This window comes from Lontra canadensis, unplaced genomic scaffold (genome assembly GCF_010015895.1).
Source record: "Lontra canadensis isolate GAN:19392208 unplaced genomic scaffold, GSC_riverotter_1.0 scaffold160, whole genome shotgun sequence".
Classification (NCBI taxonomy): Eukaryota; Metazoa; Chordata; class Mammalia; order Carnivora; family Mustelidae; genus Lontra; species Lontra canadensis.
The window spans coordinates 2,180,195-2,207,606 of NW_022631154.1; the positions used below are offsets into that span (position 1 = coordinate 2,180,195).

Genomic DNA, 27,412 nt, shown 5'->3' on the forward strand with positions numbered 1-27,412 from the left:
TTTTTCGTTAGGGCCGTGCAACGGTCTGGAGGGCTGGGGGCCTTGGCTAGGGAGGGGTCGGAGGAATAGAGCCAAACGGTGTGTGTGGGGGGGTGGCTGGCGGCTTCACCAAAGGCTGGAGAGGGCTGGAGCCCCTGGGCTGTGAAGCGGGAAATCTCGGAGTAACCAGTAACGCCTGTGTCCGGGAAACAGTAGAGCAGCTGGGCTGTCCCTGCGCGGGCGGGACAGAGCGGCTGTGAAACAGCGACTGCATGGGCCCCGCGCAGAGAGCCCATCAGCTCTCAGGCTTCCAGAAGGGAGCTGGGTGCTTCAGCTGCTTTAGGGTTCAGGGTTTGTGCGGGAGGGCTCATCTGGGGTGGGGGTGGCCCGGGCTTATGGAAGTAGGAGGGCAGCAGGTCGGAGCTCTTCGAGGAAAGACAGACAAAAGTGGAGGTGGTGGAGGGAAGGGGGTGGTCCTTGGGGGGTGCTTAGGGCCTGTGTTCCTCCCCCACAGGCTGGTTCTCACTGCTGTAGGTAAACGGAGGGGATTAGGTTCTGACAGTGGAATCAGGCTCCCAGCCAAGGGATGAGGAGAGGCTTGGGGGAGGGAACAAGGCGGCTACTCCCGCACCCCCTTCCGCCTTCCCTGCCCGCCTTTCCACCCAGGTCAGTCTGCCCACCTCCTCTTCACATCAGCTTCTTGAGCCCCCAGCCCAGAGGGTCCAGTCCCCTGCTCAGTGGCGACCTTTCCTCCTGCAAGAGAGAAGGGCCAGCGCAGGCCCTCTCCCCCCACAAGCCTGGTGACTCAGGATGTTAAAGCCTCACCCAAAGGACGGTCATCAGGAGGCCAGACCTACAGGAGCAGATGGGGGAGGGGGGGCGTGGGGGGTGTGGTCTGGCTGAGAATCCTGAGGAGGCTGGAAGAGGGGCTCCCTGGGGTGGGGGCAGGGAGGCCTGGGCCCACTCCCCTCCCTTCACTTCCTCACTCCCCCCACTGGCCTGGCGGCCAGAAGTTCCAAAAAGACAGAAGTAAGACAAAGGGAAGTGGGGCTGGGAAGGGGAATTTTTTCCAGATGTGAGTATTTGTGGTTTGGCAGCTCTGGGCCTGAGCCCCAGACCCTCTACCCACCTCCCTCCGCTAGGGCTGGGGTGCAGGGTCTGGGGCAGGGTGCTGGGAAGCAGGTCTCAGCTTCCAGAAGCCCTGGTTGCCCACTGGAGCCTGGGGGCAGGCAAGCGGAGGGGGCTTAGGGAAGATGCAGGGAAGGGGATGGGGTGGGGGACACTGTGGGTGGGACAAGAGGATTGGGGGATGGGAAAGGGGGCTAACAGTGGAGGATGGGGGAGCCAGGCGACAAGGAGGGGCTTAGCCCCTGTCAGTCACTCAGTCACAAACAACTGGTTTCAATTTCCCCACCAGGATCAATGAGAAGGAATTTCCTAGTGTCGCTGGCCTTTTCATTAGGACCGAACCTGATGCAGGTCAGCCCCAGGCAACCCATTCTCCCTTTCTAGGAACCTCGGTCATACCCCTGTCGGGGGCTGCCCCAGGGATTTGGCGACTGGGGAAGGGTGCAGAGTTGGTGAGAAAAGCTGGAGGAGCAGAGGCAGAGCGGGGTGGAGTGGGGAGGAAACAGGCCTGAGAGCTAGGCAAGGAACCTTCTGGGGCTTTGTTCCCATGGCAGTGAGGCTGGGAGGAAAGTGGCTGGCTTTGCAGCAGAAGGAATGGAGGGGGGCACACTTCTGGCTGGGTGGAGGGGTGTGAGCATGAGTGTGCACGAGTGTGTGCATGCCAGAGGGTTGCCCACCCACCCCCCCGCCACTGCCCTGAGGATGGGGCAGGAGGGACCACCTGCCCAGCTGGGGATGGAGAGAGGGGGGGAGTCGTGAACCCCTCCCCCCTCTCCCCCAGCTGGGCCAAGGAGATTCCATGGTCAAGTTCAGCACTGGAGAAGAGCCTCGCCCCAGCAGTGTTACCGCATCTGCTGTTGGCTGGGAGACTGTCAGAAATTGAACCCAGGTGAGGCAGGACATGGGTCTCTCCACTCAGCAGAGGGACAGCAGACTGGGCAGAAGTTCTGCAGGGCCAGGGAGCCGTGGGAGGGGGGCGCTGTTCAGCAAGAGTAGAGTAAGAGCTAGGAGTGGCTGGGGCAGGACAATGGTGTCCCCTGGTCCCCAAGCCCGCAGGATTTCCCGCCGCACAGTGTGAACTCAAGCAGTCTGCCTCATGGTCTGGTCTGACCCTCAGTACAGAGGGGAATGTTCCATTCTTGTCTGTGGGCCTGGGCTTGGGGACCCAGCCCTTTTCTCCCCACGTCAGATTGCTGTTAGAGCAGGGAATGAGGGCTCTCTGCCCGCTGGGAGACGGGGTCTGAGACCTGGAAAGCCAGCAGAGGGCCCCCCTCGGCCCCAACCCCCAGCCAGGGAAGGTGTGGGCTGAGAATCCTGAGTGACCCAAAGGGGCAGCTGGACTGGGAAGGAAGGGACGGCAGGGACCTCCAGCGCCAGCCCCAGGCCATGGTGAAGGAGGCAGGTGTGGCCAGGCAGGGTCAGAGGCTCCAGTGGGAGGAGGGCTGTGGGCTCTGGGAGAAATCACCGTGCAGGCCAGGAGCCGGGCAGCACCCAGGCAGCCAGGCGGCTCCTCTGTTGTTTTTGGCTCTGCTACCTGGTTCCCAGCTGCCAACGCTCTCCTCAGGGCTGGGCCGGGCAGGCAGGAGGGAGGAGGTGCGGACGCACGGGCTGAGGACGTGTCCAGACCGAGTCTTGTCCCCTGTGAGAGGCCCCCAGCTCTGCTGGCCTCTTCCGGGGGCAGCACAGAGCACAGAAGGCCCCTGCCCTTGCTCTTCGACCCCGGGTGTGTGCTTCTTTGTCCCCTGCCTGTGTTCCAGCGCCCCGACTGGTGCTTCCTGCTGGCCTGGCAGAGAGCCTCGCCTCTCCCCACTCACACCGCTGCCCCGTTTTCCCAGCTCGCCATGGAGACAGGCACCGATGTCCAGCAAGCCCAACTCTGCGGTCCTGCTTTTTAGAGAAACTCCAAGGTGGAGAGGGGGAGCCAGTGTGGCCGGCACTGCTGACAGCAACCGCCAGCATCTACTCTGATCCTGGCCGGAGGTGGCCCCCATTTCCCCTCCTGAGGGACTGCCTCCCCCGCTCCCACCCTCCACCAGACGGCATTGCTGGATGGAGAAGTCAGGCAGCACCGTGACCCGGTTAAACGCCTCTTGGCTTTTATGAGCCAGCGACTAGGGCCAGACCCCTCTGTCACTCCTACCCTCTGCCCAGCCCTGGCCCCTTAACCCCTGGCAGCCCAGGGCAGGAAAGGGATGGCTGGAGCTGTGACAAGTTTGGCAGGCTGAACCCCTGGGTTTGCAGGGTACCTGGGGACAGTGGCCAGCCCTGGAAAAGAAGGACAGCCTGCAACCTAGCCCAAGACCTGTTCTGGGGATCCCAAGCCATCTCCCAGATGCCTCCTCTCCCACTCTTTGATGATGGGAAACTGAAGAAGAGCCGGGGGTCCAGGAATCCCTCTCCCCATTGAGATGAGCTGGAGCTTCGGGCAGAAGGAGGAGATCAGCAGGGCTGCAGACTGGCTGGGTGTTCTGTTCCCTCTCCAGCCTGGACTGCAGAGGGTGGGCACCAGGCCAGAGCAACAGACTCCAGGATTGAAGGGAAAGGGGCAGGGGGGAGGGGAGAAGGGCAGGTTTCCCAGAGAAGAGAGTGGGGGCGTTTGAAGTACTGGATAAGATAGAACGAGGGCATTGGACTCACTGTCCCTGGGAGCAGGGGCAGGATAACAGGAGCAAAGGGCTTAGCTTCAGAAAGGCAGTCAGCCAGCTTCGGGAGGAGTCCTCCTCCAGGCTCCTCGGTGCACCCAGGGCAGCTGGCCTCCAGACCATGATACCCAGCAGTCTGGGCGCCCACTTGGCTCCAGGGAGGAGGCCAGACCCCCCCACCTTTTGGCCAGCATCCCCAACCCCAGGGCGCTTCCTGCTGCAGACCAGGCCTAGGCTCCATGCTCCTTAGGGCCAGTGGGCCAGACTCCCTAGAGACAGAAGCAGGGATGCAGGGGACTTGAGCCGAGTGAGGGAGGGCCCCAGAAGCCGGGGTTCTGGGTGCCTGCCCCCACACTCCCATCTTGAGTGGACAGGGAATTAAGAAGGGATACAAGAGTTCACAGTCGGGCCCCTTTGCAGGCTAGAACCTTGTCCTTCCAGTGACCCTCCCCCCATCCCTGCCCCTCCTTCAGTCGGCTGGAGAGGTGGGCAGTGGGGAAGGCCCCAGACTGACCTAGCCCTAATGGCTTTCCCTGGGCAGCATGAACAAAATGGGAAAAAGATGTGTGAGGTGGGAAGCTCTGATTTCCTTTCTCCTGCGGGCACCAGCTCTGGAAAATGTTAGCTGTCAAAGAGAGACAGAACAGTCTCCGACCTCCCCCTGCCCATGACCCCTGGCCCAACCCGTCCAGCAGGGGCCCCCAGCCTGCCCGGATTCCCGGAGGGCACCAGGCTGGCGCCTGAGCAGTTTGGCCAGGCTGCCCTGACGAAGCCCCACCTCCCGTCTGTGTCTCCTCCACCAACCTGAGGAAGACATCTGTGGGGTGGGGGGCGATTAGCACTTGGGGACCCGCAGGGACACGTCCCTGGGGATCAAAGGAGCCAGCCAGCATCGCCTGGATTTTGTAGTCTCCTGCCTACTAAACCCCAGAGCTCTGGCACGGTCAGCCTCGGGACTCCAGGTCTCCTGATGATCTGGACTTTCGGTGGGACCGTCTTCCTGCCTAGCTCACAGGAACCGGCCCAGAGAGGGAGCCAGCCTGGGTCCTGGACACTCGCAGGCCTTTCTTGCTGCTGGTGGGCATTGTGGTCTCTGGGTGCCCAACCCCCTCTTTGGAGCTCCCAGACCCCCTGGGGCTAGGCCTCCAGGAGCCCCAGGGAACCGATACCCAAGCAGGGAGGAGGCGCGCTGTGCCTTGGCAGGAGGGTGTGCGTGGAGCAGGGACGGGCCTAGCCTAGGAGGAAGCCACCAAGACACTCGGCCCTTTCTCGGAAGGCCCCTGTGCTCCTTCAGCAGCCCCACCGGCTCGCCCTTCGGGAAAGCCTCCCACATCTACCCACTCTCCCAGCCCAGCCCAGAGCCCCAGTCCCGGCCTCGAGCTGCCAGGCTGGATTACCGGCCTCTTCCTCCCTCTGGGTCCTGGGCGTGGGCTCTGTCCCCCTCCCGGGCTCCCAGGGCAGGGGCAGTCCCCCTTCTTCCTCCTTCGGTTGTGGTTGGATCCATCTCAGGGACTCCTTCCAAGGAAGCAACCCAACAGGATCCCATGGGGCAGAAGGGAATGAGACCAGGCCGACCCTCCTCTGGGGGAGCTGCCCTGACGAGGGAGGCCAGACAAACTGGGTTCGTGGAAATGCTCAGGCTGTGACAGATGGGCCAGCGTGGCAGGCCTGGCCAAGAGAGACCTGAGTGCCGTCCCCACGCCGTCTGTCTCCAGTCTGGCCCATCCCAAAGCCACTCTCCAACCCTTCAGGACAGAATTTGGTTGAGCCTGGAAGACAAAGGTGTTTGTCTTTCCATGCCAAATTCTCCTTTTCTTTTCTTTTTTTTTTTTTTTAAGATTTTATTTATTTGACAGAGAGAGAGATCACAAGCAGGCAGAGGGAGAGGGGAAGCAGGCTGTCCACCGAGCAGAGAGCCCGATGTGGGGCTCGATCCCAGGACCCTGAGACCATGACCTGAGCTGAAGGCAGAGGCTTAACCCACTGAGCCACCCAGGCGCCCCTCTATGCCAAATTCTTAAACCTGCCTCCTCTCTCCGCACCTCCCCCATCTGCACCTCTCTCAGAATCTGACATGTCACGTAAACCTTTCTAAGAAAGCCCAGGGTCAGTGGTGTCCCTGAGCGAGGCTAGAAAGCAGACCTATCGAGCACGCAAGCCTGCAGGTCAGCCCAGCCAAGTGGTGGCGGCAGAGAGGAGGGACACGACCCGAGCAGGGGCTGCGAAGGCGGTTGGGGTTGAGGTAGCCAGGGCCTCAGGGGGAAGCCCGGGCCCCCCATGCCCCTAGACGGCCCTTACGCATTTCCTCACTGCCTGGACGAGCTCTCACAGTCTGTCTGCCAGAGGCTGCGGCCAATCCCCAAAGCGGACCACACTGGGTCCTGACCCCTGAGGGTGCGAGCGCTCCCTGGGCGCTCCGTGGTGGGTGGGCCGCGTGTACACAGCCCAGATGAGAGTTCAAAGGCCAGAATGTCTGCCTGGATTGAAGTGTTTGGGGGGGCGCCTGGCCGGCTCAGTGACTCTTGATAGTTGGGTCGTGAGTTTGAGCCCCATGTCGGATGTTGAACTTCCTCAAGAAAAGAAAGGCAAGAAAATAAACACTTGCTCAGGGTCACCCCCACCAAAGATCCTCCACGTGTGGGAAGCTGTCTGTCCCGAAGTAGACCACTTACCACCGCTGCCCGGGCTCCTAGCGTCTCTTCCTTAGACAGAGCAAGAGCTCCGTGGTTCTGTCTCTCTTCTCTCCCTTCCCAGCAGCCCGGGGGCTGGAGGGGGGCTTCCTTTACACCCTGAGTCTGTTCAAACCACTCCTTTGTCAAAACCCTGCAGTGGCTGCTGTTCTGTGCAGAGAGAAGCTGCGTCCTTACAATGGTCTAGAGGCTCTGTGGTTTCTGCTTCCCTCTGCCCTGCTCACTGACCCCGCTCCTACCCTTTCCTCTGCCCAGTCTGTTCCAGCGACACTGGGCTTGCTGCTCCCGAACACGCCAAGTGAACGCCTGCCTCGGGGCCCTTGCACCTCTTGCTCTTTCTGGAATGTTCTTCCCCAGGTGTTTACACAATGGGTTTCCTCACTTTCTTCAGGCCTCTGCTCCCATGTCCTGTCCTCAGAGAGCTCTTCTCTCTACAACCCACCTACAGTCCTGTGTCCACGTGCACCTGCCTGCTCCTTACTGTCCTGAACGGCACTCATCGGCCCCCACTTCAAGGAACCCCACGTAGATTTTGCTGGTTGTACAACAGTGTCTGGCAAAGGCTGGTGCTCGATAACCATTTCTGGACAAATGAGTAAGAAGTAAACACGTGACTTCAGCCAAAATCAGTGACTATTAGGCTGAAAGAAATAATCGACTGTGCCTTCCGTTAGTACTCTTGTTCTTTTTCTTTTTTTAAGATTTATTTGAGATAGGGGCGCCTGGGTGGCTCAGTGGGTTAAGCCGCTGCCTTCGGCTCAGGTCATGATCTCAGGGTCCTGGGATCGAGCCCCGCGTCGGGCTCTCTGCTCAGCGGGGAGCCTGCTTCCTCCTCTCTCTCTCTGCCTGCCTCTCTGCCTACTTGTGATCCCTGTCTGTCAAATAAACAAATAAAATCTTTAAAAAAAAAAAAAAAAAAAAGATTTATTTGAGATAGAAAGAGAGAGAGCACGCGGCAGAGGGAGAGGGAGAAGCCGTTTTCCCGCCGAGCAGGAAGCCGGACGCGGGGCTCAATCCCAGGACCCCAAGATCATGACCTGAGCTGAAGGCAGACGCTCAACCGACTGATCCCTCCAGGAGCCCCAGTCCTCTTGTTCCTGACTGAATCATGTATTTAACAGTCCTGGGGAGGGGCGTGAAAGAGGTACTCTGCAAATGTCGGGTCTGCGAACGAGACCGAGACCGGCCCAGCTCCTACGGGAGGGGTCAGGACTCCGCACGCTCCTTGGCGACGCCTTAGCCCCCCAAAGGCGCTCGCTGCTGCGCCTGCCCAGGTCCCTGAGGATCCAGCTCAGGCTCGCCCTTCCTGGGTCTCTAAGCCCACAGCTGGCCACGGGACGTCTCTGACCCTCATTCAACAGCTCAGCCTCTCTAGGCCCTCTAGGGCTGCAAGTCCACGGGCTCCAGCACACCCCAGCCTCCCCTTGCCCCAACCACATAAACTCGCCGCTTCTGCATTTGGGCTGCCAGATAAGGCCAGAAGACCTGCCAGCCGGCTTGCACCACCCCTGCAAACCCAGATTCCAACCCCAGCTTCTGCCCTCCGCGGGCCCTCCATCAGCCTCTGCAGCTCCCAGCTTCTGTCCCTTGGCTTCTGGCTCATACTATGATTTCGTGAGCACACCAGGTCACCAGGGGCTGCCCAGAAACTTACCCATCCACCCAACACCACCCACCTTCCTTTCAGTTCCAGAAGACAAGGGTCCCTACTGATGGTCAAGGTGAAGCTCGTCCTCCCCGTCTTTCGGGGCCCGCTGTAGCTCCCGATTCATGCAAAAACCAGACCCTCTCCCTGGCTCTCATCTTACTGGCCCTCGCCGTGGTGTTGGACACTGTCCCGTTTCTGCTGGAGACTCTTCTGTCGCCCTGGCAGCCTCCGGCAGGCCTCCCTCCAGGCCTGTAAGATGGGCGTTCCCAAGCCTCCGATCTCGGCCTTGTGCTCTCCTGTATACACCTTCCTACAGGAGGCCCTCCTGCCAGTCCAAGGCTCTTCACGTTGGTGAAGGACAGCCCTCTGTCCCCCGCAGGTCAGAAATATCAAGGTCGTCTTTAATCTTCCTGCCCTGAGCTCTGGGTCTTCTTGATTCTCCCTCCGCGGGGACACTCGCAGGCCTCTTCCCACTTCACGGATGCAGCCCTCCCTCAGCGCTCATCCAAAGTATCCACACAGAACTCGCCTCCTGGCCCTTCTCCAATCCAGCTTCCATTCTGCGGCCAGCACTATCCTCCCATCCCAGTGGGACCTCATGGGTCCCCTGCTTCAAATCCCGCAGCGGTCCTGGACAGCACTGGCTGTCTGAAGTGAGCTGACGGGTTTCCCTTTGTCAGAGGGTGAGCGGCCAGCGGACAAGACCATGCCGCTTCCCCCGTGTCTAGCCCCACGCCCGGCCCCCAGCAGGTGCATCAGCAGGATCTGAGCGGAAGGGTTCCAAGTCTTCTCAGAGGCCGCGTGGCTGGGTCAACAGCAGAGTCGGGCTGTGGTGAAGACCAGAGGCTTGCCACCCGCACATGGCTACTGGGCCTGGGCGACATTTCTTCCGTCAGCCCAGGCTTCTCCAGCTATCACGTGAGAGTACCAGCACCGGCCTCAGCGAGGACGGCGCAAGCACCCAGGGGACCGAGCACCAAGCACCCTGCCTGACCCACGGACCCCATTGTTGTTGACTGACAGCAGCCATTAACATCACGGGTAGAAAAGAGCCTCATGGTTTTCGTTTTTAAGTAGGTTCCGTGCCCAGCGTGGAGCCCAACACGGGGCCTGAACTCACAACCCCAAGGTCAGGACCCGAGTGGAAACCAAGAGTCAGATGCTTAAACCTGAGCCACCCAGGCATTCCGAGTCCCAGGGTTTCAAGGCTGGAACCCTTGATGTCACATTTAGTACGTGGCAGAATCCCACTCCAGCCACGGTGACAAGGTCACCGGCTCTCATGCCGAGGGCTGCTTGCCAGCGCCGGGAACGGGAGCGCTCTGGAAGCCGCATGCCCGCTGCGGAGGCAGGACACGCGGGACGCACCTGGCACAGTCACTCGTGGGCATTTGTCTCTGCACTTGGATCTGGGCTCCTGTGCCCTGGGCAAGTTCCTAATCCTAGCACTGTTGACTTTGCTACTGTCAGCTGTGATCCTCTATTAACCCAGGAATCATACGACTCCTCCTTGCAGGCCCACTGTGGCCACTGGCGGGGGGTGGTGGTGCAGCGCCACCCCCCTTCTCAGGGAGAGCCACTGGGTTTGAGGAAGATTCAGAACACCGAGATGGCGTCTAGCAGGATACACCTCTCCTCGCCTTGCCCCTCCCCAAGCTCACCTGCAGAGGGGTCTCGGAATCACAGCACCCCCTCCCGCTGGGAAGGCAGTATCACCAGGAACATGTGTTTTCCCTACATGGGCTCCGGGCTCCATCCCAGGGACGGGCATTTGGGGGAAACACTTGATCAGGACTCACAAGGCAATCTGGAAGGGCGCTGGCCACCTTCAGAGGAAGCCAGGACCCTGGGAACAGTAGGGCAGAGAAGGAAGGGGACTTGGGTAGAGGGGGTCCCGTGCAGCCTTGCAGGGCAAGCTGGGCTCTAACCAGGAACTGTGATGAGAGGAAACACGGAGGAAATGGTTGCAAGGTCCTCTGGGCCCCAGCTTCTTCCTGGTGAGCAAATGGCTCCTGCCCGCCCTGCACCAAGACCAGACGTGGCGGGAGAAGGTTGGGGATTGGGGTGGGGTGGCTGGGTAAGGTGCCACCAGAGCCGCTGGCTGTTTACCCAGACGCACACAAAGCCGACCTCCAGTGAGACCTTCCCAGGTAGCTCCCAGTTTACTCATGACAAGTGGACTCCGACTTGCCCTCGAGTGTACTCCCCATTCTGGGTGCGGCCCTCCTCAATGATTCCCACCTGGAGGTGTGTGAGGACGCCTGGCACCTCTCCCAAGTGTCACACACATTCCTTACGTTGGGCTCAGCAGGAACCAACTTGCTCAGGGCCCCGCAGCCGCCTGGGCAGGCAGCCCCTTGCGGCCAGGACGGGACAGCAAGACCACGGCAAAGGTCTGGCGTGGCCACAGGAAACTCCCTGCTACCGGCTGCTGTGACGCGAACGCTGTCCCGGGAGCCAAACCAGCCAGTCAAGAGGGCACAAGTCCCAGAGCAGACGCCAAGGCTGTGTTCTCGCAAGACAGCGCGCACAGTGATCCCAGACACGAGGTCAGGCCTGTGACTCACCTTCCCAAGCAGGACCGACCAGGCTGGCATCACCAAGCACCCGTCCCTCCCGCAGGCCCACCTGACTCACGCTGCCGGCCACATCCCCTCTGCGGGAAGGCGTCTTCGGGGTTTGAGGCGTCACTGTAGGCGTGCTCGGTTTGCAATGGGGACGAGGACGACGGAGCAGAGCACGTGGGCTACACGCAAAGGCTTGGTCGGCGCTTCCTGATGACTTCCAGTGAACGGGGGGCCGACGGTGCCGTCCACCGAGACCCGCGGACCCTCGCTCAGCCACAGCCCCGTAAGACCTCATGCCAAGATTTTTCTGTTCCCCAAGTAAGCTCTATGTCCCACGGAGGGCTTGAACTCACGACTCCCGAGATCCAGAGCTGCATGCCTGACTTGAGCCAGCCAGGCGCGCCTCCCTCCTGACAAAACTTTCTAACGGGAAGCTCTAACAGCAGCAGCACACACGTTTCCGTTATAAAAGTTTATCGAGGGAATAATTTGAGTCTTTAGAGATAAAAGACTAAAAACCACGAAAACACCTAAAATTCTTTTTTAACCTACCAAGGGGGATCTACATTAAACAAACCCTCCAAGACCTTAGGAAAGAGACTGCTTTCCTAAGTCAGAAAAATTGATTCCCCAGTCACGCTCTTACCTCTACGGCCTTGGAGCCCGAAGGAGAACTGGACCTGCCCGGGGCCGGGCCTTCTGGAGGTCAGGGTGGGAAGGACGGGCGACAGGCGGGGATTCTCAGCTCAATGTGGAGTATGGGATACACTGCCACCCCGCCAGGGTACTTGAGAGGGAAAGGGGGTGCTGCTTGTTACTTGAGAACAAAAGGCATTAAAATGGGACCCGCAGCCTCCCCGGTAATAAGGCAGCTGGGGCAGCGACACTGCGCAGGGGCCCTGCCCGTGGAGGTCGAAGGCCCGCTGGAGGCCGGCGCCCTGGGACCCGGGCTTAGCACCATGGAAGAGGGGAGCGGCGCAGGGCTGTGGAGGCGTCCTGCTTCCTTGGAGGCCTTAACCAGACACACGACATGACGCCTGACGTGACATCTCATAACTATTAAGCCCAGGATGGGCATGTGTCCCCCTCACAGCTGATCTCGCCAGCAGGCAGAGTCCCGGTTCTCCGGGGTCAGCGCCCCCGCTGCCGCTAGTCTTTCGGGGGGCTCTGGGCCAGGTGCTGCTCCCACTCGACTTCGACCAACTTGTACAGCTCCATGGCGGCCTGCGCGTCTTCTACGGACGAATGTCCGCTCTTCCCAACCTGAACACGGAAGGGAGACAAGAGCGTGAAGCCATAAGAGCCTCTCTCTTCCCTTCCCGACGGGCTCCCACCGCCCGACACGCCACCGCCGCTGGGTCGGTGCAGGCAGGGCTCGAGTCCCGCACTCCTGTCCGCCCCGGGTCCTGCTGCGGGCTCTACATGCCGCGCTGCTCTGCGCTTGCCACACACGACGTTCCAGATCCCTGGTGGGCCTTCCGAGCCCGGCACCTTCCGCCCCTCCCACAGCCGCTCTCTACACAGCATGCGCTGCCCTCCTGCCAGGCAGGCCGTCCTTCTCCCCATGCAAGCGCGTCACAGGAGACCCAGATGCCCACTCCGCGGGCTCTCAGAGCACCACGATGTGCCTTCTCCCTTTCCCAGCCGGGCTTCTGCACACACCTGAAGGTGTTCTCTCTCCTGAACACCACCCCCAACCCCAGGACACTGCCCAGCAGAGAACAGGAACTGTGGCCCTACATACAGGTGGAGAGACCATGGGGCCCCTTTGTGCCAACTCCTCCCATCAGAGCGGCCCTCCTGCATCTCCATCCAGGGTGATTGTGGGGCCAGAGTCTGCAGCGAGGCAGCACGGAGGGCTCCCCCACCCCCACCCCCACGCCCGAGCCAAGGGCCTGGCAGCATCTGGGGAGTCGCTACCTGGATGTCCCGGTTCAGAAGCTTCTTGGTGAGAGTCTTCAGGGACATGGTGGCATTCTCCGGGCAGTCGGCCTTGCGGTTGAGGGGCGGGATGTGGGAGGTGTCACGGGTGAGGGACTTGGGGTGGAAGTACTGGAGGGCTTTGAAGTCGTTGTGGATGGCGTGTCCCACCACTATCTTCCCCGTGAGGATCTTCAAAATCTGCAACAGGCGCAGAGGATGTGGGGGTGAGGAGGCGGCGGCTGGGGGGGGTCCTGCGTCCTGGAGGCTCAACGTGCCCACGAGTCCCTCCAGGCCCTCCTGCACCATGCGCTCGCCCGCCTCATCCCCCCCCACAAGGTTCCTCCATCTGAGGCCCAGCTCCGCTCCCCCAGAGCAGCTGCTACCCGTGGTGTGGCCGGGTTTGGGTTTAGCAGCGGCTCCGTATCCTCGTTTATTTCCACCCTGACGGCAGGTTACATCGCCCAGTCCCAAATCCCAGTCCCGTGTGAGACGCCTGCCTCTAGCTCAGCTCAGGCTCCGTGAACCCCCCAGCCATTGCCACGTGCTGGACGCATGCAGTCGAAGACGGGCTCCACGGAGGTCACAGGAGTCCCAAGTCACAGACAAATAGTCATGCACGTGGGGCTTTTCTGGGGGTTGGGTCTATGGTTTCCATCAGACCCTGGAAGGGCCTACGAGCTACGAAAGACTCGGGCTGCAGAGGGAAGCGTCCAGCAGCCTGGAACGCCAGCCCCGCTGCTCTCCTCGTTCCCCAGCTGCCCGGGAACCTTATTCACACAGTCTTGAGACCAAGCAATAACCTGTCGCCGTTTCAGGATCTTAAAGCAGAAGAACAACCAAAGAATGTGCCATGAGGTCTGAAGGCCGCTCCCCAAGCGGTGCCCCATTTGTGAACAAGAGCGGCAGTCCTGTGGTCATGCAGAACCCCCAGGAGCCCCCAAACGGGGCCAGACCCCCCAGCCTCACACCCCAGCGTGGGCACCGGGAAAGGCGTCAGGACGAACACCGGACGGGGGTCCACGATCAACGAGGTCCCTGTGGGTTCCCGACTGCAACTGCCATTTGCCGGCCGCCCCGGCCGCCAACACCTTCGCTGGGCGTTCATTCGACACACAGCCCTCCTCCGAGGTAGGTGGAGTTGAGATCTCAGACCCATTCCACCTCCCGCCTCTCCCCAGCCCTGCTTAGCGGTGCCCACGGTCTGCGGCCCTTCCTCCCAAGTACTCCCTAAGATCGCCCCGTCTGCTCCGACGAAGCTCGTCAGGACGAGAACACAAGCCACGAAGCTCGTCAGGACGAGAACACAAGCCGCAGAACAGAGCCGCCGGGTCGGAGAACGCGGAGCTGAAGCCACCGACGCAAACCACGGGCGCCCCCTGGAGGCCCCTGAGACCCGCCGCTTCCTCCCCACCTCCTCCCGCCCCTCGGGTCACACGTTCCCTGTCCCTCCGCGCAGCTGCCCCGTCGGGCCTCCAGCACGAGGCCACCAAAGGGAGGTGTGCTCCGTGAGTGAAGCGAGAGCCCCGACACGCCTGCCCCGCGTGTTACATCCCCTCCGCTTCAGGCCACCTGTCCCAGGTGCGCACAGCAGCCTGCACAGGCGGCCCCTGCCGGTCCCACGCTGAAGCTTGAGAACCGTCTCCACCTCTCCGTGCTCAACCCCAAACTCCAGCTCTACCAGCCATTCCCAAACGGAGCCCTTTCCCTCGCCCTTCGCGGCTGCTGCTCTGCCCCTGGGCAGCGGTTCCCTCCCTGTGTGGATTCCCAGTTCCCAGAGAACTGGTTTCGGGAGCGCAGGTGGGTCTCAGCTGCCCCGGTTCGGTCACGGCAGCGACCTGGAACTTCCCGGACTCTCAGCCTGCCTCACCTCAGCGGGAAGCCCCCTTCACCTGGCCGTCCACCTGCCTCCTTCCCAGGCTGACCCCGCTGGCTGAGGAAGGGCCCGCGCCTCGCTGTGTCCAGCGCACCCCATGCCTCTCACCTGGCCCCGGGCGACCTTGAAGGGGGTAGCATTCACCATGTGCTGCTTCCGGATGCCACTCCACCTGGTCCGGTAGTCCACGATGTGGCAGGGGGGTAGGACGTACTCATCATAGAGCACGTCTCCGTGGTAGCTGACGATGCTACATCGGGCCAGGGAGCTGACGTGCCCCTTGGGTCCTGTGCCCACCATCTCACAGTCAATGGCCACCATCTTCTTCGGCATCTTCTGAGATGCTGCGGAACACTTATCGTCTGAATGAGGTTGGGGAGAGCTCTGTGTGGCATTCTTCTGAGTAAGGTTCTTCTGGGGGCCCTTCTTGTGGGGGCGAGCTGGATGGTTCCTAATCTTTGGGAGGGCACTCTGGAACTCCTCCAGCAAATCCACCTTCGCCCCCGCAGACCCAGCCTTCTGCGAAGGGGCTGGGGTCAGCCACGACACTGCAGCCTTCTTGTCCAGGGACTGCTCTGGTCCACTGCTGGAGGCAACGGTCTTCTTTTTTGGAAGGGGAGAGACATTCCAAGCGCCATCCGCGCTCGAAGTCTCCCCTTTCTTTGCAGGTTCTGAGTTCAGCTTAGGCGCCTTGCTCAGTGGCTGGTTCTTCTTATTCAGAAAGCCCCTCCGTTCCAAGAGCCGCCGCTTCCTGACGAATTTACGATGCTTGGCATTCCCCTCAAATCCTTTTTTGGGGGGAGGTTCACCAAAATCCAGATTGAGGAGCAAGGTAGACATGAGAACAGCGGATGGCGAGGGCGCAGGTAAGAAGAATGGTTACTGATGACAGGAAGACGGAGGACTCATCCTCTGCCGAAGCCCACTGGCCGACATCGGGAGGTCTGGAGGACACCCTGGGGAAGAAAGTGAACCTCGTAACCGAGCCGGCTCCGCTGGGGAACGGTAAGACCCACCTGCCGGAGGGCTTAAGGCTGGAAAGACAGCAGAGCCACCCGCCAGAGTGGGAATGAACCCGGAACGGGAAACGCCTTTCGGAGCACGGTCGGAGCCGGGAAGCCAAGACGCTGGCGCGGCCCCCACCTCACCAGGGGCAGGGCTCGCAAGGGTCACCTGCCCTCGGCCGAGCTCAGTCTCATTCCGAAACCGAGGGGGCTGTCGGGCCAACGAGCTCGAAGTCGGAGCCCGGCGAGCCAGAACCGGGGAGCTCCATCGTCCGCCCGGGCGGGGAGGTCTTAGTGTGGTCGCGGGCAGTGCCGGGGCCGGCCCAGGGGGTCTGGATCGCCCCGCCCCCCCGCGCGGCTCCCTCGGCCCCCGGTGCGGGGACCCCCGCGAGCATCGCACCCCAGCCCCGCTCCCGACACAGGCCCTCTGACAACACCCATCCGCCGGCGGAACAGCCGCTGCGGGCCGCCTACGTCGGCGAGCACGCCAGCGGGGGGTCCGGCCACGGAGAGCGCCCCTCGCGCCCACACCTACCTCCCAGCGGCGCCGCTAGGAGCGGAAGCGCCCGGAGCCGGATGCGGAAGTCGGCGCGCGCCGGCGAGGCCCCGGCCGGTAGGCGCGCGGGTTGGACCGCGCCGGGGGCCGGCGTGCGCGCGCCCGCAGCGCCCCCGCCTCCGGGAGCGAGGCCAGGGACTCCGAGTGCGTGAGCAGCGGCAGTGGCGGCGGCGGCGGCGGCGGCGTGGGGGGCGGCGGGGGCGGGATGCGCTCCCCGGCCCCTCTAGCCCCGTGGAGGTACAACTCGAAGGTGGGGAGGCCGCGCCTCGCGAGAAACGCCGCTCGCCGGACCGGCCCCACTTCCGGGGCAGGCGGGAACTGCGCAGGGAGGGGCGGGCCCGGGCGCCGCGGCACGCCTCTGTGACGCCGTGCGCGGCGCCCCGCCCCACGTGTGCGCCCGCGCCGCGTCGCGAGCGGTGACGTCAGGGGGCGCGTCCGGTCTTCCGCCCCAGCGGCCGGCGGGGGAAGAGGTGTCGGGGGTGTAGGGAGCCGAGGGCCCTTCCCCCGTGGCCCCGACCCCGGTCCCCGCGCAGCGCGCGCTCGCGGCCGACGCCCCGGCTGGCCCCCGGGATGCCGGGCGTCTCGGCGCGCGGCCTCTCTCCGGAGCAGCGGAGACAGCTGGCGGTGAAGCTCACGCGCGTGCTGGCGCGCTACCGCCCCATACTGGACGCCTACATCATCGTGAGCCCGGGGCGTGGGCGGGGCTGGGGGCGCGGCGGGCGGGGTGCGCGCGGCGGGCGGAGGGCCGGGGGGTGGCTTTTGCCCGGTTCTCCGCGCGTCTGTGCAGGAGGGGGTCCTCCGCCCTCGGTGTTCAGCTGACGTGCGCGTGAGGACTCCTGACCTCGGGGCGGCTGCTCGCCTCGCACGTCCGAAGGGAGGCGCGGGCGCGGGCGCGCTGTCCCGGATTCCGCCCCGCTGTGGCTGAACCCCTGGCTCAGCCGGGCGTGGAGTTAGAGCTTCGGGGTCGGGCTGCCTTCCTGCCTCCTTCGCCGGGTCAACCGAGACCTTTAAAGAAACTCCGAGCCCCGGCTTCGCCGCCGTGGTCTTCACCGCTGTCTGAAGGCTCACGGGGAAGCGTGAGTGAGCCGGTGGGTGAATGGCACCGGCGTCCACGGACGCGTTCGGCCCCCAGACCCAGAAGCACCCTTGACGCAGCTCTCTCCTTCGCTGATGTGCCCTCGAGGCCTTCCCTGAGCTCTGCCTGCAGGATAGATACCAAATTCACCCGTTTTTTCCCATCTCCATTGCTACCTCCGGGGGGGGCCAAGCCACCGTCCTCTCGCTCCTGGACCGCTTTCTAACTGATCTCTGTGTCCGCTCTGTGACCTCTTCTTCACAAAGCAGCCTGATTGATCTCCTTAAAACCTACATCTGATGAGGGGCTTCTGGCTGGGTCAGTGGTAGAGTAGTAAGTCTGAGCTTCAGGTTGGGCGTAGAGTTTACTTAAGAGAAAAAAAAGAAGGGGCGCCTGGGTGGCTCAGTGGGTTAAGCCTCTGCCTTCGGCTCAGGTCATGATCCCAGGATCCTGGGATCGAGCCCCGCATCAGGCTCTCTGCTCAGCGGGGAGCCTGCTTCCTCCTCTCTCTCTGCCTGCCTCTCTGCCTACTTGTGACCCTTGTCTGTCAAATAAATAAATAAATAAATAAATAAATAAATAAAATCTTTGAAAAAGAAAAAAAAAATGCTGCCTTGTTTCCTGGATGCTTTCCTGAGATCTCAACTCCTCACTGTTACCTAGAAAACGCTGCACAGTCTGTGCCCTGCTGCCTCTTGAAGGCCATCACGCTGGTTCTCCCACGTTCACTCTCCACACGTACTCTGGCCTGATTTCTGTTCTACAGACATGGTGGGCACCTGGGCCTTTGCACTTACTCATGTGCTTGAATGTTTTCCTGCGCAGGAAGGCAGTAGAACAGAGGGGTTAGGGGCAAGAACTAGAGTCCAGCCGGTTTCAGATCCCAGCTTTGCTACTTAACTAGGTTTTCGAGTTGGACAAGTTACTGAACTGCAGCGCGGCAGTCTCCTTAGGTATAAGATGGAAGCTGAGCGACTACTTACAGGTTTGGTTGAAGATTAAATGCATTGATATGGGGAAGATGTTTTGGGCAGCGCCTGGCATATTAAAGTCTTTGATAAGTGTTTCCTGTTAGCGGAATTTTTAAAAGACTTTATTTGCTTGAGAGGGAGAGAGCACAGAAAGATAGTGAAAGGGAGAAGCAGGCTTCCTGCTAGCGGAGAGCCCAGTTTGGGGCTTAATCCCAGGACCCTGGGATCATGACCTGAGCTGAAGGCAGATCCACTTTTTTTGGATGAGAACTTTTAAGATCTACCCTCAGCAACTTTCAAATATGCAGTCCAGTATTGCTAGCTATAGTCAGCCTGCCGTACCTTACTTCTCCGAGATGTGTTTGTTTTATAACCGGCAGTTTGCTCTCTTTGACCCCACATTCTCCCCCCGCAACTACTGCCTGGCCTTTCTCATCTGCCTTTGTGTGCCCATCATCCGCGTCTGGGCTCGAGCGCCAGCTCCTCAGACAAGTCGTCCCTGTTGCTCTCTGGAGGAGTGCTGTCTCAGACTCCGTCAGACCTGCTTGATCAGGGTTTTACTGTCTGCGTGGCATTTGATGCTACTTGGAGTTACTTTTTTTTTTTTTTTTTTTTAATGTCAGCTTTTCGAGAACAAGAACAGTGTCTGTTTCTTTGTGTGTTCTCTGAGCCTAGACTGGAGCTTGGTGCGTGAGCAGAACTCCAGAACGGGTGGGGAACAGCGTGTGACTAAAAATGCCTTCTGTCATATGCCACGTCTGGCACGTGCAGCGTCCAGCACACATAACGGCAGAGTGCTCAATGGCAGCGTGCTGACACCACAGGCCCGTCACTGTGCTGTCGCCCATGCAGCGGTGAAGACGCTGGTCCCGCTCTTAGGCTCAGCTGAGTGGAGCAGACACAGAGCGGCAGGCGGGGGAAGTGCAGCAAGGAGAGGCGGGTCCGGGATGCTGCCTGGGCCCCTGGCATGTGGGGGGGAGCAGTGACCAGGCTGGGGAGGGGGCACCTGCTGGCTGCAGCCAGCGGTCCTGTGTCTGGAGGGCCCGGGAGGAGTGGGGAGGGCAGTGGCCAGCCCGCTTCTCCCCTCCTGCAGGAATTCTTCACAGACAACCTGTGGGCCACACTCCCAGGCTCATGGCAGGAAGCGCTGGATGCACTGAAGCCTCCCCAGCTGGCCACACAGCTGCTGGGGGTGCCCGGGGAAGGGGAAGTGGTCAGGTATGGGCAAGAGGGGCCCCGGGCTGGGGGACTCAGGCTCACAGTCTCCCCGGGGCTTCCTGGGTTGCAGACTGGCGCGGTTGGGTTGCAACGGAGCTGTTCACTGGGGTCCCGGCCGGCCTGTCGCAGGTACAGCTCGGTGTGGCCCCTCTCCCTGCTCGCCCTGAAGTCCACAGCCTGTGCCCTGGCCTTTACCCGGACACCTGGGTTTCAGACCCCCTCCGAGTTCCTGGAGAACCCCAGCCAGAGCTCCCGCCTGACAGCTCCGTTCCGGAAACACGTCAGGCCCAAGAAGCAGCACGAGATCCGGAGGCTGGGAGAGGTGAGACCGCTGGCGTGCGGCGGCGTGTGGGAGCCCACGCTGTGGGTTACCGGGGTGTGGGCACCTTGTGTCGCCTGCAGGCCGGCCCTGGGCAGGCGTGCCATAATCCTGCCTCGAGGCTGCCTTTGGGTCACCTGTTCGTCCTTTGGATGGGTTGGTTGGCGGCTGTGTCCAAATCACTGTCCTCTTCCCGTTTCCCACCGCCACCGTCTGCTCTGGGCTTCCCGGCGGGGGCTCCTCTGCTTGTTGGTACTGAGAGGAGCAGGGAGTGGAGCCTGAGCCTGGGGTCAGCGCCCTCCCTCTGGGTTTCCGCATCTCCTGTCTCTTCATGCCCCCCCCCCCCCGCCCGCCATCTCCCTCCGCCCCCTGCAGCCCCTCCCCCCTCACTGTGGGTGTTTGCTCTGGGAAGCGAGGACCAGTGGCCAGGAGAGCTTTGTCCCCGCCTCTTGTAGTTGGTGAAGAAGCTGAGTGACCTCACGGGCTGCACCCAGGTTGTGGATATAGGTTCAGGCCAGGTGGGTCAGACCCCCAATATTCTGCGGTTTGGGGTTTGGGGTTTCTTTTCTTGAGTTGTGGGGATAGAAAGCAGGAGGCAGGTCATGAGTCCACAGGCCCCTGGAAGCAGGTGCCGGGGAGTGGTGGAAGTTGGCAGGGCGGATAAGCTCTCTGGGGGTCTGGGCCACCGCGAGGGAGGCGCTCAGGGGAGGGGCCCTGAACAGGGCTGTCTCCGTCCTTGCTCTCGTGACCCCAGGGCCATCTCTCCCGGTTCATGTCCCTGGGGCTGGGGCTGACGGTGAAGAGCGTTGAAGGGGATCCGAGACTGGTGGAGAGAGCCCAGCGCCTGGACCAGGAGCTCCTGCAGGCTCTGGAGAAAGGGGAGAAGAGGTACCCACAGGTAGGCCGGCTTTGCCTGCAGCCGGGGCCGCGGGCGGGGTTTGGTTGGCGGACTGGGGCACGGAGGCTGGACCTGCTCTTTCCCGTTTCCGGGGTTGAGATGGTGCCGTCTCTAATCCTGCTGCCCTCCCCTGCCCCCACCCCCGCCCGAGGGCCCCCTTTCATCAGAGCCTCCTCAGATCTTACAGGGACTTTCTGCTTTCCACCCGGTGTGTCCTGCTCCGCCTGCCAGCCGGCCGGTCAGGTACCAGGCTGCTGACGGATGAGGGCACTGGGACTCGGGGAGGAGGTTTGCAGTTCCCTGGGAGGGGCCGAGAGTTCAGCCCGGCTCCTGATTCAAGGTTCAGTTGTCCCATTTCCCAGCTTCTCTCCCTCCTGGGAAGGAATGCAGAGGACACACCTCTTCCTGTGACCCGATGGGGCATGGGGACCGCGGACAGACCTTACACCGGCCCTCATTCCATCCTACCCACACAGGTGGTCCTCGCCGGCCCCCGCTGCCCCCCACAACATGTGGTTAGGTGGGTAGAGCCCATGGCCCTGTGCGAGGAGCTGCTGCTTCCCCTGGAGACCCTGCCTCGGGGCGGGGCCCGCCTGCTGCTGACTGGCCTCCATGCGTGCGGGGACCTGAGCGTCGCCCTGCTGAGGCACTTCTCCTGCCCGGAGGTGGTGGCGCTGGCCTCGGTGGGCTGCTGCTACATGAAGCTGAGCGACCCTGGTGGTTACCCGCTGAGTCAGTGGGTGGCCGGGCTGCCAGGCCACGAGCTGCCCTACCGGCTGCGGGAGGGAGCCTGCCACGCCCTGGAGGACTACGCGGGGCGGCTGCGGAGATCCGGCCCCGGCCTCCGCGCCCACTGCTACCGGGCAGCCCTGGAGACCGTCGTCCGGGGGGCCCGGCCTGAGCTCCGGAGGCCTGGCGTGCAGGGGATCCCCAGGGTCCACGAGCTCAAGATCGAAGAGTGAGGCTGGGGGGGTGGGGGGGAGGGAGGGGGGGAGGGGGCATCACCGCCTGAAGGTCTGATTCCCTCCCAGCCTTGCTTGTTGGCTTATCCTGAAGTCCTAAATGTGCCAGGTCGGTGCATGTTGAGGTCTCGGGGGCAGTTCTCTAAATTTCTTTAGAAGGCAGTTGTCGTTCTCTTACGTGGGAGCTATAAGTTTTTTAAATGCTGAAAATATAGTTAAATAATGGGACAGATCTGGCTGAAGACATATTTTGCAATTAATTTGCTACTGGACAGACCACTCACAGCCAGAGAAACGTTTGAAAATGCGTCGTAGGGGGACACATGAAGCAAAGTTGCAGTCAAACGAGGAATGGACGGTTTTGACGGGCAGTGGAGGTTCTTAAACCCAAACTGAGCGCCGCCTGTGGCCCCCGCAGGTACGTGCAGCGGGGGCTCCAGCGGGTGGGGCTGGACCCCCGGCTGCCGCTGAATCTGGCCGCCCTGCGGGCCCACCTGTCCCAGGAGAACCGGGTGGTGGCCTTCTTCAGCCTGGCGCTGCTTCTTGCCCCGCTAGTGGAGACGCTGATTCTGCTGGACCGGATGCTCTACCTTCAGGAGCAGGGTGAGCGCGGCCTGGCCTGGCCTGCCGGGGTGGGGGACAGGACACAGGGTGGGTGGGGCCGGAGTGCTGAGGCTCCTCCTCCAGGCCACCAGCCCCCACACCTGTTGGGCCGCCCAGGGGTGGGAGCCGGGTCAGTGCAGATCCCTGCAGAATCAGATTCCAACCCTGAGCCGCATTTTTTTTTTTTTTTAAGGATTTTATTTATTTGACAGAGATCACAAGTAGGCAGAGAGGCAGGCAGAGAGAGAGGAGAAAGCAGGCTCCCCGCCGAGCAGAGAGCCCGATGCGGGGCTCGATCCCAGGACCCTGGGATCATGACCTGAGCCGAAGGCAGAGGCTTAACCCACTGAGCCACCCAGGTGCCCCCCTGAGCTGCATTTTAAGCCAGAACCCCAGGCTTCAGAACGTACAGTGGACATCATATTCCTGGTAGAGAACTGGGTCTGCTTAGACACCCTGAAGCCTTCCCCGGGGGTAACGGGCTCTGCCCACAGGCTGCCAGGGGATGACTGAGAGTCGGCTCTCTTCCTTCCTGAGTAGCCTTGCCACTTTCTCCCAGGCTTCCACGCTGAGCTCCTGCCCATCTTCAGTCCTGAGCTCTCTCCCAGAAACCTGGTTCTGGTGGCTACAAAGAGGCCGCTGGGGGAAGCCTTCTCTCTTCTGGAGACTGAAGACCACTGACAGACACCATCTGGGACTACCCAGCCCCACCACTCAGAGCCAGCATCCTCTACCCTTGTTCCGTGTGTTTGTGTTCTACGATGTAAAGATGTATTTTTAATTTATTAAACAAGTGTAGTCTTCATTTCTCTGCCATTATTGGTCAGCGTGGAAAAGGACAGATGTGCAGCCTCCTCTGGGAAGATGCTGAGGTACGGCAGCTGGGCCTCACGCCCCCCACCCCTACCGCCCGCCCCCGTGGGAGGCACCCCATCCCTCACGGGTCTCCTGCCCAGCAGGCTGCAGGCCCTGCCCCAGGGGAGGCTGGCAAACTTCACCCAGGTTCTGGCAGTACGTGAGGAGGCCCCTTCCTTCAGTCCCAGAAACCGTGCCGGGGTCAGGTGGCTCCATCTACCGGAAGGCAACGGCTGCACGCAGGGGAGGGGAGGACTCCTGGCTCTTTACTGAGGTCTGGAGAAGAGTGGCCTGGCCTTCACGACGAAGACGAGGGGAGAGGCTGCTCTCCTGGGTTCAGTACCAGTAGACTTTCTTGTGTCTCCGCGGCTCCTGGATCCCCATGGCCTCCATCACCTCCTCCTCCAGTGTCTTTAAACGGGGCACGTAGGTTCTTTCTAGAGCATCTGCCACCGAGGTGTCTTTGGGACCATCTTGTTGAGCCAGAGGAAGGAACACAGGTGGGAGGGCTTCTTAACACCCCTCACTCCCACTCCTCCCAGCCCGCCTCCTTGCCCCTCAGTCCACGCCTCACCGATCCACGTCTCAGGGACGATGCCGTCCGCCCTGGGAAAATCAGGTTTGGGGATAATTCTTCCTGATCTCGAGGAGACACGGACGCGCTCTCCCGCCTCAGTGAATCTCCATTCCACCTCGGTGGGTTTCCTAGTGGGTGGAAGAGAAAAACCCGGCATGGGAACCAGCTCTTCCTGCCATGTTCTGCCCAAAAAAGCCAGTGGCTGAACACAGGTCACCATCTTGTCGCTGTTCATCTGTACTGGGGTGACCCAGAGGGGCTCATGTCCATCACATGGATAGCCCCTCTCAACTTCGGAGCCCGCGACCCACCGTTCCTTTGGTATCAGTGTGGTCAACAGCTACGTAGACACGCAGGGTGGGAAACCCTCTGACCAGGGCCGCGTGTGCTTGCCTGTCCACAGGGTCCACAAGCTTGACCTGGTTGTGGAGCAAGGGCGCTTCGCTGGGGATCATGGTTCCCCGGAAGTCTGCGGTCTTGCCGACGTAGCGGTAGTGCTGTTGGAAGAAAGCCGTTGCCTTCAGCCCCGGGGGAACAGCAGAGCAGTCAGCTGTGTCCCTGCCCCTGCAGCTCGTCTCCTCCTGCCCTGGGCTGCTCACCGCACAGTGACAGAGGAACGGAGCAGCCCCGTCTCTCCACTCACCGTGTTCAGTCCCTCCAGGACCACCCAGTTGCGCTGCCGGATGACCTGAACCACTTTGCCTTGCTTTCCAGCATCCTTGCCTTCCAGGACCTCCACCTGCGGGAAGACGTGCAGGTCAGGGAGGGGCGCTTGTCCGGGAGCCCCCCGCCACTCCGCCCCATCCGAGGCTCTCACCGTGTCCCCACAGAACAGATGCCACTCTTCATCGGAGACGGGCTCCACAGCCACCCTGCGCCGCCGGGTCCCTGGAGGGTTCTTCCTCCTGTCTGCAAGGGAGCCCGGACGGCTCATCCCATAGCGGTAGTCTCGGGGCAGAGTGACCTTGGATGCCAAGGCCCGCAGGGCAGAGAGACGCATGGCCGGAGGCCGGGAGAAGTCCCCTGACCAGGGAAGACCCAGAAGCCTTCTCAGTCAGCTCTGAAGTGGATGGATGGAGGGGCGCCTGGCTGGCTCGGTCGGGAGAGCACGTGACACTCGAGCTCAGGGTCCCGAGTTCAAGCCCCACATTGGGTGTGGAGCCTACGGTAAACAAACAAACATCTAACTAAAAGCCAAAAAAACCCCACAGAATAGACAGACAGAAACAGGTGGGCAAAGAAGCGAGGGAAGGGAAAGAATTTTTTTTGCGCTCAGTCCATTGCTAAATGGCTCTCACTGAATCCCCATGACATGTTCTCTTCACTTTACAGATGACAAAGGACTTACTGAGGTTCGGTGACTTGCCCGTGGTCTAAAGCTACTACGTGAGAACTGACATTCACACCCACATGTCTGACTTCAAAGTCCAAAAAGTTCCCCAAGGCCAGGGACTGTGCCATCTGGGTCACCCCTGAGTCCGGCAGATCCAAGCAGGGCTCGGCATATAGTAGACACTCTGTAAACAGTTCTCAGATACACGCACAGACAGCAAGATAGGAAACACACCGGGAAGGGGATCAAATCAGCGGCACACGGCCAAGGGGCAGGCAATTATAAGAAAAATCATAGAAAAAAAGGGGGGGGGATTAAAATGTTGCTACACCACTTCCCATTCCTAAATTCATTCAGGAAACAAGCACTCCTCTTCCCTAAGACAGCTTTTTTTTTTTTTTAATATTTTATTTGTTTATTTGACAGAGATCACAAGTAGGCAGAGAGTCAGGCAGAGAGAGAGGGAAGCAGGCTCCCCACTGAGCAGAGAGCCCGATGCGGGGCTCGATCCCAGGACCCCGAGACCATGACCTGCACTGAAAGCAGAGGCTTAACCCACTGAGCCACCCAGGCGCGCCGACAGCTTCTTTTCTAAAGGAAACGGCCCCAGGGCCAGACTCTAGGATGACGGAGCCCTGGACTTCCCAACTAAGTATGTACTGGCAGCCTCCCAGTTTTGGATGATGGACTAAGTCAGTGGGCTGATGAGAGAACTGAGGCAGAAATACTAAGCTCTTCTACCTGCCCGGAACCACGCGGCTTTCCTGCATCCCGCACTAAGGGAAGAGGATGGAGGGGGTGCCTGGGGGGCTCAGTCGGTTGAGCATCATCTGCCTTCGGCTCAGGTCATGCTCCCGGGTCCTGGGATGCAGCCCTGCAGGAGGCTCCCCGCCCAGCAGGGAGTCTGCGTCTCCCTCTTCCTCTGCCTGCCATTCCCCCTGCTTGTGCGCTCTGTCGAAAAGGTAAAAATTTATTTTTAAAAATAAGATTTTAAAGTGAAGGGCATTCTCCTGGCACAAAGCGCTGCTGGGGTCAGAGAGCTTCCGCGCCTCCGTGCTCACCGCCTTACTCTGCCGCAACCCAACGCCTGAGCCTGTTTCCTCACCCCTGACACTCCGCAGGTTCCCCTCGGTCTGAACAGAGCGCAGAGCGAAGTCCTGTCGACGGTAGCACGTCTGGAGGCAAACGAAACATGCGTACACTCGGGCACAGACTTCGACATTTATGCGAAGGGAGAGCGGCGCCCCGGCGGCTCAGTGTGTTAAGCCGCTGCCTTCGGCTCAGGTCATGGTCTCAGGGCCCTGGGATCGAGCCCCGCGTCGGGCTCTCTGCTCAGCGGGGAGCCTGCTTCTCCCCCCCCCTTCCGCCCCGCCTCTCTGCCTGCTTGTGATCTGTCAAATGAATAAAAAATCTTAAAATAAAAGAAACTTACGCGAAGGAAGGAGAGCCCCAGGGCTCGCTCGGGGCGAGGAAACCGACGCGGCTCCTTCCTTCTGCTCCAGTACGCTCACTGCGCGGGGGGACAAAACCGAACCGGCTCGTCAGAGCGTCGGCCGTTCCCCCCCATACTTCCCTGTGCGGAAACCACGACGCCCGGCGCTGTCCCCAGCGAACGTCGGGCCCACGGCTCCCCGCAGATCCAACCCGCGCGTCGGAGCGCAGCCCCGGGCCCGGCCGAGCGCAGGGAGCCGCCCCGCCGGGCTGGGAACGAAGCGGCAGGGGCACGGACCACAGGGTCGGTTCCGCAGACGAGGAAACCCGGGGGCTACTTCAGCCGCCGGATCGGGGCGAGGGGCCCGGGTCTGCAGCTCCGGGAGGAGACCACGGAAGCCAGCCCGCTGGACCCGCCCTCGTCTCCCGCACACCCTGGAGGGACGTCCTCGGGGGCTTCCGCGGCGTGCCCCGGCGCCGCGCCCGCCCCCACCCCGGCTCCAGCAGTCTTCGGCACCCACCCGTTCCCGGCAGCCCACTGAGCACGGCCGGGGCAAACGAAGGCCCTTCCAGACGCCGGCTCCCGGGCGACCCTGGCGAGGTCACCACCGTCTGCGTACCCGACGCTCACCTCGGCTTCCCGCCGTGCCGCCCGCACATGCGCCCTGGCACCACCACCCCCGCCACGGTCGCCGGGCTTTCTGGGAAATGTAGTCCAAATGCGAGCGGACCCTCGGGCCAACCTCGCTGTGCAAGCTGGGAGTTGTAGTCCGCCGCCTGGAAGCGAGCTGGAAACAGGAAATTTGGTCGGGTAGGAAATGAGGAAACGTAAGAACACCGAGAAGCACGTCGGAAGTTGAAGGCCGGGCGGGATAGGCCTCAGCGCCCGGCAACGTTCCCTCACGCGCTCTTCGCGAGGGCCGTTGGGAATTGTAGTTCCCAGGAGCAGGGCTCCATTTTCTCGGGGATTGTACCTTCCCATTCGCAGCCGAGAGCCTCCCCTTCCAGGCAGGGCTGAGGCCCGTCCTCTCCCCGCGCGCCCCAGTCCGCAGCAGGGGGTCAGGGCAGATTAAGAAACTGCCCTAAGGCTTCTGCAGGAAAGGGTGCAACGTGGGCCCTTCGAAGGCTAGTCGATGGGCTTGTCACAAAATGTCAGCTCT

At 61.5% G+C, this 27,412-nt stretch overlaps 3 protein-coding genes across 4 annotated transcripts; 1 reads left to right on the forward strand and 2 right to left on the reverse strand.

Annotated features, from left to right (window-relative positions):
- Positions 1 to 11,731: 11,731 nt before the first annotated feature.
- Positions 11,732 to 16,111, reverse strand: ISG20L2 (interferon stimulated exonuclease gene 20 like 2). The gene is made up of 4 exons (XM_032844991.1): positions 15,990 to 16,111; positions 14,559 to 15,406; positions 12,575 to 12,775; positions 11,732 to 11,917 (listed from the first exon to the last, which is right to left on the reverse strand). The coding sequence occupies exons 2-4, from the start codon at positions 15,288 to 15,290 to the stop codon at positions 11,804 to 11,806; spliced, it is 1,047 nt and encodes a 348-aa protein (XP_032700882.1). The 5' UTR covers positions 15,291 to 15,406; positions 15,990 to 16,111; the 3' UTR covers positions 11,732 to 11,803.
- A 392-nt stretch (positions 16,112 to 16,503) lies between these two features.
- Positions 16,504 to 22,861, forward strand: RRNAD1 (ribosomal RNA adenine dimethylase domain containing 1). 2 transcript variants are annotated; one of them, XM_032844989.1, is made up of 8 exons: positions 16,504 to 16,691; positions 19,150 to 19,274; positions 19,404 to 19,596; positions 20,049 to 20,111; positions 20,348 to 20,491; positions 20,968 to 21,449; positions 21,872 to 22,056; positions 22,616 to 22,861. In XM_032844989.1, exons 1-8 carry the CDS (start codon positions 16,581 to 16,583, stop codon positions 22,735 to 22,737), a joined length of 1,425 nt encoding a protein of 474 aa, XP_032700880.1. In that variant the 5' UTR covers positions 16,504 to 16,580; the 3' UTR covers positions 22,738 to 22,861. The 2 variants fall into 2 exon arrangements, with proteins under 2 accessions (XP_032700880.1, XP_032700881.1); XM_032844990.1 differs by lacking the exon at positions 16,504 to 16,691 and adding an exon at positions 17,732 to 17,856.
- A 297-nt stretch (positions 22,862 to 23,158) lies between these two features.
- On the reverse strand, positions 23,159 to 26,841 carry MRPL24 (mitochondrial ribosomal protein L24). The gene is made up of 6 exons (XM_032844992.1): positions 26,774 to 26,841; positions 24,306 to 24,650; positions 24,132 to 24,227; positions 23,882 to 23,985; positions 23,486 to 23,616; positions 23,159 to 23,384 (listed from the first exon to the last, which is right to left on the reverse strand). Exons 2-6 carry the CDS (start codon positions 24,486 to 24,488, stop codon positions 23,248 to 23,250), a joined length of 651 nt encoding a protein of 216 aa, XP_032700883.1. The 5' UTR covers positions 24,489 to 24,650; positions 26,774 to 26,841; the 3' UTR covers positions 23,159 to 23,247.
- Between the last annotated feature and the right edge of the window lie 571 nt (positions 26,842 to 27,412).